Source organism: Centruroides vittatus, unplaced genomic scaffold, assembly GCF_030686945.1.
Source record: "Centruroides vittatus isolate TY-2023 unplaced genomic scaffold, ASM3068694v2 contig_677, whole genome shotgun sequence".
NCBI lineage: Eukaryota > Metazoa > Arthropoda > Arachnida > Scorpiones > Buthidae > Centruroides > Centruroides vittatus.
In genome coordinates, this window is record NW_027122424.1 from 138,481 (window position 1) to 151,658 (window position 13,178).

The window sequence follows — 13,178 nt, forward strand, 5'->3', positions numbered from 1 at the left end:
AACAAACATTTTCCGAACACCTTCCGTCTCCTTCCTCAGGTTAAAACGGCTGGATTCTTTTTTATAAGATTGTTCCGAACTTTTAAAACAAATTTGAACGATGACAGTTCGATTGTGTAATGCTCATTGCGCATGCGCCGTAACCGTCGTGTTCCCTACTGTTCTGAATCATATTTCTTATGCGTGTTTAGATATTTTTACGTTGCATTCTTTTTTAATCTTAGGGTCACATGACCCCATGTGTCATCCGAACCTCAGCTACCAGGCATCATCTTGTAATAACGCTTGCCAAGCAAGCGAAAGAGCCATCTCTTCACGCGAATTAATGCATGTCGCTGTAGTTTGCGCTTTATGAATCTCTATTGCTTCTAACCGTTTGAGGTGGTCTATCTGGGGTGTTTTAATTATTAGTGTGGCTCCCGCGAAGTCCACATTAATGCTCGGTTCAGAAGCATATATCGCAAGTGACATGGTAGGTCTGTTATATCATATATCAGCCTTGTGCTCTTTGATTCTGATTTCCATCGATCGTTTCATTGATCCTATATAGATCAGATTCCTATTAAACCTCTCATCCCTCATAGGGATTCGGTAGACGCCCGGCATTCTACTCGGGTCAGATGGGTCCTTTCCATTACATATCATACTGTAGATAGTTGGGCCTCTCCTATAAGCAATGATGACATTACATTGTTTGGCGATGGAAGCGTATATGGATTTCAAAGCTGGGTTATATGTGAGGGATATTCTCTCCACCTCCGTATCCTGTATGTTACCCTGTGGCATTGTAGGTGTGTTTTGGTTCATTCTTGTTTTTTGGCATTTCGATATTCTAGGAATAATGTTGTGGTAGTCGTGTATATCCGCAATCCTCTCAATGTGGTTCAACTCATTCTTAAGTGCTTCTTGAGTAGATGAATGCATGTATGCCCTTCTGACCATTTAATAGGGATATGATCTATATAGGATCAATGAAACATTCAATGAAAATCAGAATCAAAGAGCACAAGGTTGATATACGATATAACAGAGCTACCACGTCACTTGCGATATATGCTTCTGAACCGGGCATAATGTGGACTTCGCGGGAGCCACACTAATAATTAAAACACCCCAGACAGACCACCTCAAATGGCTAGAAGCAATAGAGATTCATAAAGTGCAAACTACAACGACATGCATTAATTCGCATGAAGAGATGGCTCTTTCGCTTGCTTGGCAAGCGTTATTACAAGATGATGCTTGGTAGCTGAGGTCGGATGATGCATGGGGTTATGTGACCCTAAAATTAAAAAAGAATGCAACGTAAGAATATCTAAACACGCATAATAAATATGATTCGGGATACGGCGCATGCGCAATGGACATTACACAATCGAACTGTCATCGTTCAAATTCGTTTTAAAAGTTCGGAATGATCTTATAAAAAAGAATCCAGCCGTTTTAACCTGAGGAAGGAGACGGAAGGTGTTTGGAAAACGTTTGTTGATTTAATTTTGTTTATTTTCACACTGGTCACAGGCTCTAGTAAGTGTTATATTTATATATTTATCTAAGTTTAAATACAGGGTGTATCTAAATTGGTGTCCATAAATGTAAGGATGTGTTCCTGACACCAAAACATTACGAAAAGTTTATATGGACATGGGTTTGAAATCATTTGTTAAAGAGTTATGAAAGGAATTCCCTATAGTGACCCCTGTGTAACTTGCATTTTTATGCACTTTCTTCTTTACAGTTGGTCATGGCATTTGGTTTGTTTTGTCTGATTGTCTTTTTTTCCCCCTCTGTTTTGTTTTATTCAGAGTAACTTCCATGACATTATCAGACGATGTACCTAATGTTGATGTTCTGAGGGAGCGTATCCAGAATGGCTTTGACCAAATCTAGCAATTTTTTACAAAGTATGGCAAAGCATGGAACACAGACTTGGGATGCATTGAAGCAGGAGGAGGTCATTTCAAGCAATTTTTGTAAATCTATGTTTTGCAACTTGAACACTAACTATATAGTGTATTTACTCGGACACATGGCAAATTTCATCACTAATTTTTATTCAGTTGATGCCGGCAGTATGTACCGGCACGGTTTCATAAATACTACAATAAATCTATGTTGTTAAATGCCTCACATGTGCCATTATCAATAAACCTTATAACTCCTTAATGAAGGATTTTCGGACCCATGTTTATATGAACTTTTTGTAATGTTTTGATGTCAGGAACACATCTTACATTTATGGACACCAATTTAGATATGCCCCATATGTCTGAAAGTGAAGAATTGCTCGGAGGTTCAAGTGGCATAACTGGCAGCCCACCACATCGTAAGTGGAGGTTGTGGGTTCAAATTCTGCTCTGTGCTAGTTTTTTTCTTCCAGACTGTTCTAAATTATTTATTAAACTATTATAATTTTTAATTTAGATAAGAGATGGCATCTAATATCTACCTCTAATACTAAATTTCTTAATAAACTAATTATTAATAATAGCAAAATAATAGTCTGATTAATTACGGTGATCATTTGGTAATACAAATAAACATCTTTGGCTGATATACTTGGCTTATTATACAACCCAAAGTTTATATATTAGTTTGGCCAATAAGAAGATAATTGAATATGAAGATCATAAAGAAAAAAAAAATTTAGTACATTTACTTGTTCAAGTATAAAAGTTCTTTTTCTTAAATGTATTCAGATCATTCCACTTAGATATATAAACAACAACTAACTCAAAGTAGTATGTTAGTTTCCAAACATACCACCAAATTATTATTGGGCTACTGTAGGGCTAATAAATATTTTGACAAGTTATTTGGCTAGAAGTAGACTGTCTTGTGACAGATTTAATAATTAGCAATGCAACTGCAAGGCAAGAGGGAGTTGTGGGTTTGCATCCTTCTCTGGGCCAATTCTTTTCTTCTAGAATAATTTTAATTTTTAATTTAGAATATTCTAAAAGTAAAGAACTGATCCATAGCAGAACTTGAACACAACCTCTTCTATGCAATTGCATTACCAATTATTAAATTTATTCCATGGCAACCTAACCACCTACCCTAGTTAAAATGAATATGTATATAATTACTTACCGGTGTTATAATAGCCCAATAATAATTAGGTGATTCATTTAGAATCCCACTTTAGAACAACGGAATAGAATAGTAAATTCATTTGAAAGGGAAGCAGTTATTCTGTTGCTCTAAAACCAAGCAATGATGAAGTGTGATGGTCCAAACATTTCAAAATAAAAAATGTATGAACTTAAATATGCATAATTTTTATTTCTTGTTATGATTGGGTGGTTACCAAGTCATTGTTTTCTATTTATGATGATTGGCATAGCTTTAATATATTTAATTTAAATGAATTTAATTGGACATTCTTAATTATGTATTTTAGCCAACCATTGCTCAATGGATTGAATTATTAACAAAACAGTTTAATGCGAGTCAACAAGCATGCGAAGTAAGATTTTGCTTTGTTTTTCTCCTCATTTTTCTCTCTCTCTTGTTTTCTCTCTCTCAATATAATGCAATGTGCTATCTTTTTCAGTGGTTTTTAGATCACATGGCCGAAAATAACTGGTGGCCCGTACAGATTCTTATCAAATGTCCGAATCAAGTAGTCAGACAGGTGAAATGATTATTTTATTTGACCTACAAAATTCATTTTATTGTTTGTTATAAAAGTTTTTCTTAATAGTTATTTCAAAGATTATGCATACACGTCATAAATCAACTTAAACCCGTACATTCCTCCATGTATCTCCAACCTTACTCTGACAGGTAAAAGATTTATTATTTATTGTGTGTGTATATTTTACATATTGTAATTTAATTCCTAGTTTTGAATTAATATCATTTATAATTTTTAGTGATGATTCTTCTGATGTAGATATTTCCCAAGTAGGACAATATTCCTGTGTGACAAGATTTATAAAGAAACTTTTAACTCTAGTAAGTAGTGGTTCAGAATGTTAAAAAAATATAAAAATGTTTTAGGAATTTAATTATTTATTTAATAATTTTAAATGTACTTACTTTAAACAGATAGAACATGGAGCTAAACAACATTTGAAACATCTAACTGAATATTTTGCATTCCTTTTGGAATTTGCAAAAATGGGTGAAGAAGAATGTCAGTTTTTACTGTCTATTGAGACGATATCCACAATTGTTAACTTTTACCTTGGTCAGAAATCTTCGGATTATGTAAGTGTACTAATTTCTGTATACGTGATGCAATCTATGTAAGGCATCTAAAGCACACCAGATACTTTTACATATTACTTCTAGCACTGATGTTTAATAAATGTTAGATAAATGAAAGGAAACAAACATTTTTGACTGCTTTAGTGGCCCTCTTTGTAAAGAACCGTTATAGTGGCTGAAAACAAATGTATGAAAATAGTATGTAAAAGTGTCTTGTGTGTTTGTTGAAATTTTTAGGAGTTATATAAAGCACCTTAAGTCGGAAAAGTAAATTTTGCCACAAAGCAAAAATTGCAATCTAAAGTTGGTTGAGATTGTTAAATTTTAGGTTTCGATGCCAAATGTTTCTAGTGATATGTGTTGACATTTTAAGCTATAAATGTCCTTATATATACTTCTCTTAGTCTGTAGAATTGGATGCAAAAGAAAAATTTTTCTGGTATAAGATACCTTTTTATAGACTGCATCATGCATTTATTGGATTTTTTATAACTAATTAAATAATTTCAAATTGAAGTTTATAGTACAAATAAAATGCAGATGGTTTCACTTAAAGAAACAGAATTTTTGTAATAATTTAAATATTTGGAATACTGTACATTGATCATAAAATATACATATTTCACTTGATATATATATATATATATTTTGCTACATGAACATTTGTTGGATAAATCTTTATTTATTTGAAGACAAAGATTCATATCTTAAAATTTGCTAAGCCAATATGTGATTCGAAAATATGAAACTGTTATTAATAAAAATTAAAAACTGGGATAATGACTTACTTTTGAATTAAAATGTCAAAAATAAAAGCTATATTTCAATTAATTCAAAGTATTAAAACAGGTTTTAATACTGTTTATCGAGGCAAATGAGAAGCCTGAATAAAAAGGTTGACTCCATATATATATATAAAACAAAAAATTACAATGCCAAAGCACAGGAGAGCCTTCAAATAAAGCCTGATGCCGTTACATGACTTTGTTGTTCCTGAGATATGAAGGTGACAAAATTATGTAGTTGCTGTGAATTTTGTGTTTTTTTTGACATTTTAATTCAAAAGTGAAATTTCCAATTGACTAGTGTAGAAAATGTACAGAGCAGAGTCCTAGATTTGTGAACTATTACACTGCTGTGCACAAATAGTCAACACATTAAGTGCCATGTGTTGCAAATATGCAACATGTCCAGCAATTTATCTAGTCTGTGTGTACAGATACGATACGATTGTATGACGTGTTGCAGAAATGTTGCATCACACATCATACAATCGTATCTGTACTATGTTGAATGCCATACATTGAAATCCGTACTATTCTATTTTCCATGGATTTCTATCGATTGATTTATGCATTTGTGTGGTAAAAGTTCTGTTGAATTTAAAATTCGATCAGCCAATTGCAGAGAGAACATTTAGAGACCAACGGCGGTTTACAGATCGGGTAGATCGTGGTTCAAAAAAATTTCATTGCAGAGACAACGTTTTGAGTTTACCACAATGTAGACATCGATTAGAAACAAGTTATTTGACCTACTTTCTAGACTCACTGGGCAGCAGGTTTAGAGGAATTTTTAATTTGAGCAATAGTTTTGTTGGTGGAAAAGTTTAGATAAAAGTGGATATCATTCTTTTGATAAATGTTGTAAACAATAAGAATCGACAAAATTATTTATTAATTAATTGCTTGGAACAAAAATAGCAAAATTAAATATTTTAAATTTGTTTTAAATGTTCCAATTCCGATATTCAAATGGGTGAAGACTTAAAACTACAATTAATTTAAATCGGATGCATTTATTTACAATTTGAGTATCAGGTCGGTTATAAAACATTAATGCATTTCGGAGTCATTGTAGTTAATCACCTAGTCAGAATTCTGTTAAACAAACAAGATAAATTTAATAATTACCGAAATCTTTTCACACAAATAAAAACTGAATAATTTTAAATATTTTATTATTACTATTACATTTCGACAGTTACAAAGGGAGACGATGTCGAAATAATTCCTTAAAAATCTATTCCCAAGACGAATTTTGAATTCGGTATAAATTTTCTAAATATGGATTTGTTCGTATTTTAAACCGTATTGGCGATGAAAATTAAATATTGAAATAGAAAAGGACTGTCATTAATTGTCGAACAACGATTGTTGACAGCCTTAAGATTTTATTTCCGGAAGCTTTCGGAATATAGATGGCGACCTATTCTGATGTCACAAATGAATAACTTGATTGGCCGAATGACTCCTAAAACGGGAGTAATGGTGAAGAAAGTAAGAGCCAATGTTTTGCCAAAGTCCCTTTAGCAACACTCGTCGTCTTTGCAATGCATTTTAAACCGCGGTTCAGCCAGCCAACATCTATAGCCGGTTCTGTTGTTAAACGTCGTTTAACGTAAACTCTGTCTCTGCAATCGGTTGAATGACTCCACGAGATGGTATAACTTGATCAGAAAAAAATCATTCAGGCCACTTGTTGCAATTTTGTAACACACCTAAAAATCAAGGGAAAAAAATGTATTTCAACAATGAAGACAAAATTATATTAAGTGGCCATAAGTTTTGTGCTATTTGGTCCATAAAATTCTTACTTCTGCTATGTATTTGCTAAATACAAGAACACAAAAGTATAGGTTACTCAAAGTCATGGAGTGCCCCAAAATTAATACAAAATGGTTTTTGTCTGATTAAAATACTCAAAATTAACACACCAATACTAAAAATCCAGAAAAACATACTTTAAGAGATGTTAGTTTGTCTTTTAAAATATGTTTTGCTAGATTTTTGGTGTTGGTGTGTTGATTTTGATCTTCCAGTTTTAAAAGGTGTTCTTTTATATTGAAATACTTAAAGGAAAAGCAGCCAGACAATGTAGAAATGTGGGGTATGCTGTGTGAAGCTTTTCTGCATGGCTTCACACTCACACTTGAGACCCATATATACTTATTTGCTAGTAAATGTTATCTTATTGTCTAAACACTTTCTTGATATGTTTATAAGCTTCTAAGTTTCATCATTTCTTACTCTATTTTTAAAGATATCTTGGGAAGTTCAGTAGCTAGGTGGCTTTTAATATTAAAAGTAGCTGATTCTTTTATCTTTTTGCAGACATATTTCAGCTGGACTACTGATCTTTCTATGTTTTCTTGTGGAGAAACAAATTTTTGTCAAAGTTTGAATAATGGTGTTAGATTCCAGTAAAGAAATACAGTGTGTGATCGGTTAACAAACATAATCTGTTCCAAGACTTTGTTTGCTATCTGAATTGTTTACTAACCGATTATCAATTTACCATAGGTTTATATGGGAATTTGATTAATTTGTTCTGGAAACTTCAAAAAATAAAAAATTTATACTTTCTTACTATGTTTATTTATATGTAATAATAAAAATACATAGATACACAGTCTTGCGTTTTTATTAGTCATGTTTTTTCTGTTTGTGGGGGTTAAAGAATCTATCTAATGTCGATTTGGTTTTCTCTCTTCTTCAGGATTTTTCAAAAGTAATTAATAGCATTGTAATTGTAGAGATCCCCAAGCCTATTAACCTCAACCTGGTTTGGATGCCATTCTAAGACCATTGTTCTGACATCCTTTCACTTCTTCAAAAGATCTTTAATAGCAGATATTGGCATTAATCCTCTTTTTCAGAAGAAAACATATCTCGCTGAGTTTCTTGGGGTTCTTCAGTCGTCAGATTGGTTTCAGGTTTCATTATGAGCTCTTCAATGTTCTTTATTTCTCAGATGTGATTTTTGTTACTCCTTAGTCTTCTTGACAATACAGCCTCTTTCTTAGATAAGATTGAACTGCAGCCTACTGTAGATCTGTTCAAGCCATACTGCCCAGCAACATCAGACATCTGCCTACTCTCTTATATGTAAGAGAGTAGGCCTTTGCTATTATACTCTCACCTTTCGAAAATAAAAATTGACACAAAACTTAACAAGTGTTTGCCTGACAGTCTTGCAAATACTATAAAAAAATTGTTTGTCAGAAAAATAAAAGGCTGGAATTACAAGGGAGAGTTTCAAAGTTTGGAGGAATACTATCCGATCAGTATATACCGGGTTGAGCGTCAATTTCGATGTCTCCCACACTCCGAAAAGTTTCAAATTGTTACCTGAAGACAAGGGAAGACCAATCGGTATTCATTCTTTTATGTCGCTTCTTGTGTTTGTTCTGTGAGGTGTTCGTTATCCAATCGTGTTCACTGTCCGAACATAAAAATCGTTAGTGAAAGTGTTTGTTATCTGATTTATTCATTAACCGAACTGTCTGGTTTGACTAGATAGGGTTTTGCAAGGCTTCTTTTTAAAATTTATTTAAATTTGGCAATTTCTACAACCAAAAATTACCAAATGACTTAATTAATGTATTGGTTAAATTGCTTTTATGATATACATTGGAATTAACTTAAAACTTATTCCTTTAGGTCGAAGTAGTTTCCGACGAGGAGGATGACGACGAAGACGAAGTCGTGTCATCAGTCGATGACAAATATAAACCCGCTTCATTAGAAAAAATGATTACACTGATAGCTCTCTTGGTAGAAAAATCAAGAGGAGAAGATCAACGGTTGCATTTATCCCATAATGATTTTAATACTATTGCTGGAGGAAAAGTAAGTTTTATGGACATCTAGTCATTCTGCAAATTTTTAGTAAAGATTTTTTAAGATATTTTTTTTTTTTTGACAACTGAATTTTAATGAAATTTAGTAAGTTAACTGTCAATAAATGTGAAAAATACAAGGAATTTGATCTATATATATATATATACCAAAATTTTTATTTGTGGAATGAAAGCTGTGTTTTTTACTTTCATTTTCAGACATATACTAAAGAACATTTATGATTCTTTATAGTCATTTTCTGAACTTTGTTAAAATAAATTTAATATCTTAAAAACGAAATCCAAATACAGATTCTAAAATTAAAAATTATGTGTAATAAAAGATGCATTCAAAAACATTAAAAAGTGCATCTTCATAATCTGTTCTTTTTCGCACACCTGAAGAATCCCGTGAAGTGGTGGAATCGATCTTAATTTTGAGGCTCTTCACTGCCTCAATATGCAAAACTTGTTAAAATTATTGTTAACATTAAGAAAATGGTCTTTTAATTTTTTTTAAGTTTTTCTTTTATTACACAAAATTGGATTTTTATCAATAGTGTCTAAACTTTTCAATGTAGTAACATTTCAATATGTATATTGTTATGATATTCATTGTCTTTAATCTTTATTTTGAATAATATTACTTTAAAATTATTTTGTTACTGGAATTACCACGAGTTATTCGTTTGAGGAATAAGGCAAGAGAAATAAGACTCTGTCAAAAACTTTTTTGAATTTGATGGTAATAGAATATATACAGTAATTTATAAATTAAACAGAAAGCAAAATGCTTCAATAATTTTTAGATTCTGGGATGAAATCTAATCTGGATAAATTTATACCTTCACTCTTGCACAGAAAAATTTGAACTGATAAAATAAAACATTGAAGTCTGAAGTAAATTGATTGGTGCATGTCACAATAAATGTTTTTTAAACTTCAACATTTCCAATTAGCAAACTTTTACACTGAATAAATATGAGATAGTAAGTAAAATAAAATTGCATAAAACAGTATAAAGAAGAACCCACTCACATAATTAAAATATAAATTTAAATCAGTACAAAATTAAAATATAGTCCTTGCTGGACTGTATTCCTTTTTCATTTTAAGTTAATCTAGCTGGGTTGTTGTATTATTATATTGATTTGAATAGAAATTACAGTAGGTTAGTACCAAGTTTGTCCACATTCCTCTGCTTTTGTTGGATGTTCATTTTTCGAAATAAATGTGCTTTAAAAAAATTAAATTTTTTAAATTAATGACGTTATGTATTATATTTTTTTTACATTCATTACTTTCCTTTGTTCATTCTGTAAAAATTTTATTTTTCAGGGTTTTCCATTTCTATATCAACAAATAAGAGATAGTATTCATTTGAGGCAGACGTGCAATCTGATATTTAGTTTGTGTCGATGGAATGAACATTTGGCCCATCATGTACGTAGCTTATTAATTGATGATCGTTATAATTTTTAAGCCTTTACAATTTTTATATTGTTTTATTCCAGATAGTCAATATGATATTTTCTGCCATTGCTAAACAGCATGAGGTAAGAATTTTTTGTTAATAATTAAATTGTTTATATATATTAGACGGTGATAGAAATGATAGTAATATTCGTGATATAAAAAATATGTTATAGGTTAAAAGTTCTTTCATTTGGCATTTAATATTCCAGAAATTTTTATAATCGACTTGTCGTAATTCTATATAGGGATTAGGATTGTGAGGTAATGAACTCTTCAGTCACAGGGTGGCCTTGAATGTGAGCTGTCAAAAGAAAGGGGAAAACTGAGAAGTTGAATTTGGTACAAAAATCAAATTATATTACCTACATTCAAGTCATAAATATGTGTGTATATCATGTAGGTAATATTTCTATGCAGTTAAGTGCTTCTTTGCAAAATCTACATATTTATACAGGGATGGCCCTGGAAAATTTTTAAAAAATGCCAACCATTTTGCCAGTTTAAAATTTTTTTTTGTTGCTTCAAATTGCTTATATCTGCCCATTTTATGTACTAATTAATTCAAGTGCTGGTAGCTTTATCAGTTTGGATTCTAAAAAGCAAAATTAACATGTTAAGCTGTCACTTAGAAATAGGAATCATTTAAGAATAACTTCTAATGAACAGTTTTGAATAACACATTTGATCACAATGCTTGAACAGTATTTCACAGGTTCTGTCATGTCAAAATTTTTATGCTTTAGTCTATGTGTTTAGTTTATGCTCTAGTGACATGACAACACTAGATACGTGGTCTATGGGATTCCCATTGCAAGGGAGCTCAATGTTCTGCTCTTATTCCTGAAGTGTGCTTTATGATTTACTTTAATGCTGAATGTCAAAATCAGTAGACTAGGGTTTGTATCACCATTTTAATGCCTACACATTATTTTGCATTATTTGAAAGTAAAAAAAAGATTGTTCCATAGTTTTTAGAGGGTAATCCATAAGTTCTCAATTTACAATTGAATTCTGTAGAAAGTAAGGAAAATTCATAGTGGTTAGCATCATTGTAACTGTTTGTTTTCAGGTACTCTAAAGATGGGCTAATTGTATCCCAAAAATTAAATTAAAAGATTTCTGGCTCTAGTAACTATCTTAGCATTTTTCTTCTTTGGTCTTTTATTTAAAGGAAAAATCTCGCAGTAAAATCTTTAAATAGTGGTAACATTGTGACTCGGTTGATGTTCTTTATTAAATTTTCTGTTATTTTCACATATTTTATAAAATAATGAATGACAGAAGTAAATGATAATAAAAGAGAGACTTTTGTTGTCATTTACTTCTTTTCTTAATAACTTTTTTCAATATTATTTTTGACTTATATTTAGGCTGAGAGAGCCTAAAATAAAGTAGGCAAAAATACTTTTTACCTACTTATTAAAATTACCTACTACTAATAAAATTTTTATTTTTTATGTAATGAATTTATTTATATTCCAGGGAAGTGGACCTTTCTTTAAATTACTGTCCATGTTAGTAGAATTTGTTGGTGGACCTCCAGGGATGCCTCCTTTTACTAATCTAGTCTTACAAAGAATTTGGGAGGTAAGAAACAGAATGTAAAATATATAAATGCATGATTTTTGCACTGCAGTTATTTATAATTAGCTGACTATTTTTATTTTATAAATAGTTAATCAAAATAATTCAGGTATTAATAACAAAAGTTTTATTTTTGATTGTAGGCTGCCGAATACTGTCCTCAACAATGTTTGGAATGGCTAACCGTTCAAGTCCCAAGAAATAAAATGGCCCATACTTGGGTGCTTCAGAGCATGGATAGTTGGGTAGAAAGGTTTCTAATTGCTCATAACATGCAAAGGGTTAGAAATGGTAAATCATTTCTTTTCAAAAGCTTTTTAATGAAATATTAAGTGTAAGGATATTATCGAAATTGTTTCAAAAAGCATGAAAGTAATTAAAATAAATTTTAAATTCGGAATAGTCATTTTAGCTTGTAACAAAATTAGTAAATAGAAGTAAAATCAGTGATAACAGCAATGCAAAGAAAAATAAGAGAGCAGTTTCCCTTGAAAATTTTCTTTTTCTCAATAGATTAATTGATTTAACTTCACAGTTGGTTTAACCGTCGTTATTTCGTCTGTACCGCATTTCATCAGAGACAAAGACTATTGGGTTTTATTCACATTATTCTTTATTTCACTATGCATTTCGGGTGCAATCTTTTCCGTTTATTTTGCACTCCTCATCAGGTGTTACATTTCTACAATTGGTAGAGAATACATTTGTTACATTAATTATTGTAGATGGGTTTCTTAATATATATAAGTTATAAAAGATTATTACAGTTTTTTTGGACTAGTCATAAAGAGTTATTACAATTATTATAATTATTACATTATTTAGATTGATTTAACACAAATTAATGTAAGGGATTATTTCAAATTTTATTATTGTTAGTATTATTCGGTACTAACCTTTTTTAAGACCATTCCGTTATGAGGTGTTTATGTCACCGTCCCCCGAGGCATTTCTAACTGTCCTTCGTTTAGTTTATTTGCGTTTCTTAAGCCCCTCCCCATTTCTTCCCACACTTCGTCTACCTCCATGCCGTTGTTTAGATTTATTGTGTTGATTTTATTGACTATTGTAAAGTGTTCTTTGAATTTTCGTAAATAGTTATCCTTCTCTCTGTGGATTATTTTTATACTTTTTTTATCGATTGTGCATTCGAATTTACTGCAGTGATTGGTCCATGGTGATTGGTTATATTTGAGTCTGATTGCTGCTTCATGTTCTTTAATTCTGGTCTTTAGTTGTCTTCCTGTTTCTCCTATGTATATTGCTGGTTTTTTGCATGTAC

At 31.2% G+C, this 13,178-nt stretch overlaps 1 protein-coding gene across 1 annotated transcript in view; it reads left to right on the forward strand.

Annotated features, from left to right (window-relative positions):
• puf (ubiquitinyl hydrolase 1 puf) overlaps positions 1–13,178 on the forward strand; it is a 139,219-nt gene that overhangs the window by 109,372 nt on the left and 16,669 nt on the right. Inside the window, exons 49-58 of the mRNA XM_067276129.1 lie at positions 3,404–3,469; positions 3,557–3,637; positions 3,707–3,789; positions 3,879–3,960; positions 4,054–4,215; positions 8,658–8,846; positions 10,175–10,279; positions 10,351–10,392; positions 11,795–11,899; positions 12,040–12,187. Of these exons, the coding sequence (XP_067132230.1) occupies positions 3,404–3,469; positions 3,557–3,637; positions 3,707–3,789; positions 3,879–3,960; positions 4,054–4,215; positions 8,658–8,846; positions 10,175–10,279; positions 10,351–10,392; positions 11,795–11,899; positions 12,040–12,187 (1,063 nt within the window). The remainder of the gene's footprint in view (positions 1–3,403; positions 3,470–3,556; positions 3,638–3,706; positions 3,790–3,878; positions 3,961–4,053; positions 4,216–8,657; positions 8,847–10,174; positions 10,280–10,350; positions 10,393–11,794; positions 11,900–12,039; positions 12,188–13,178) is intronic.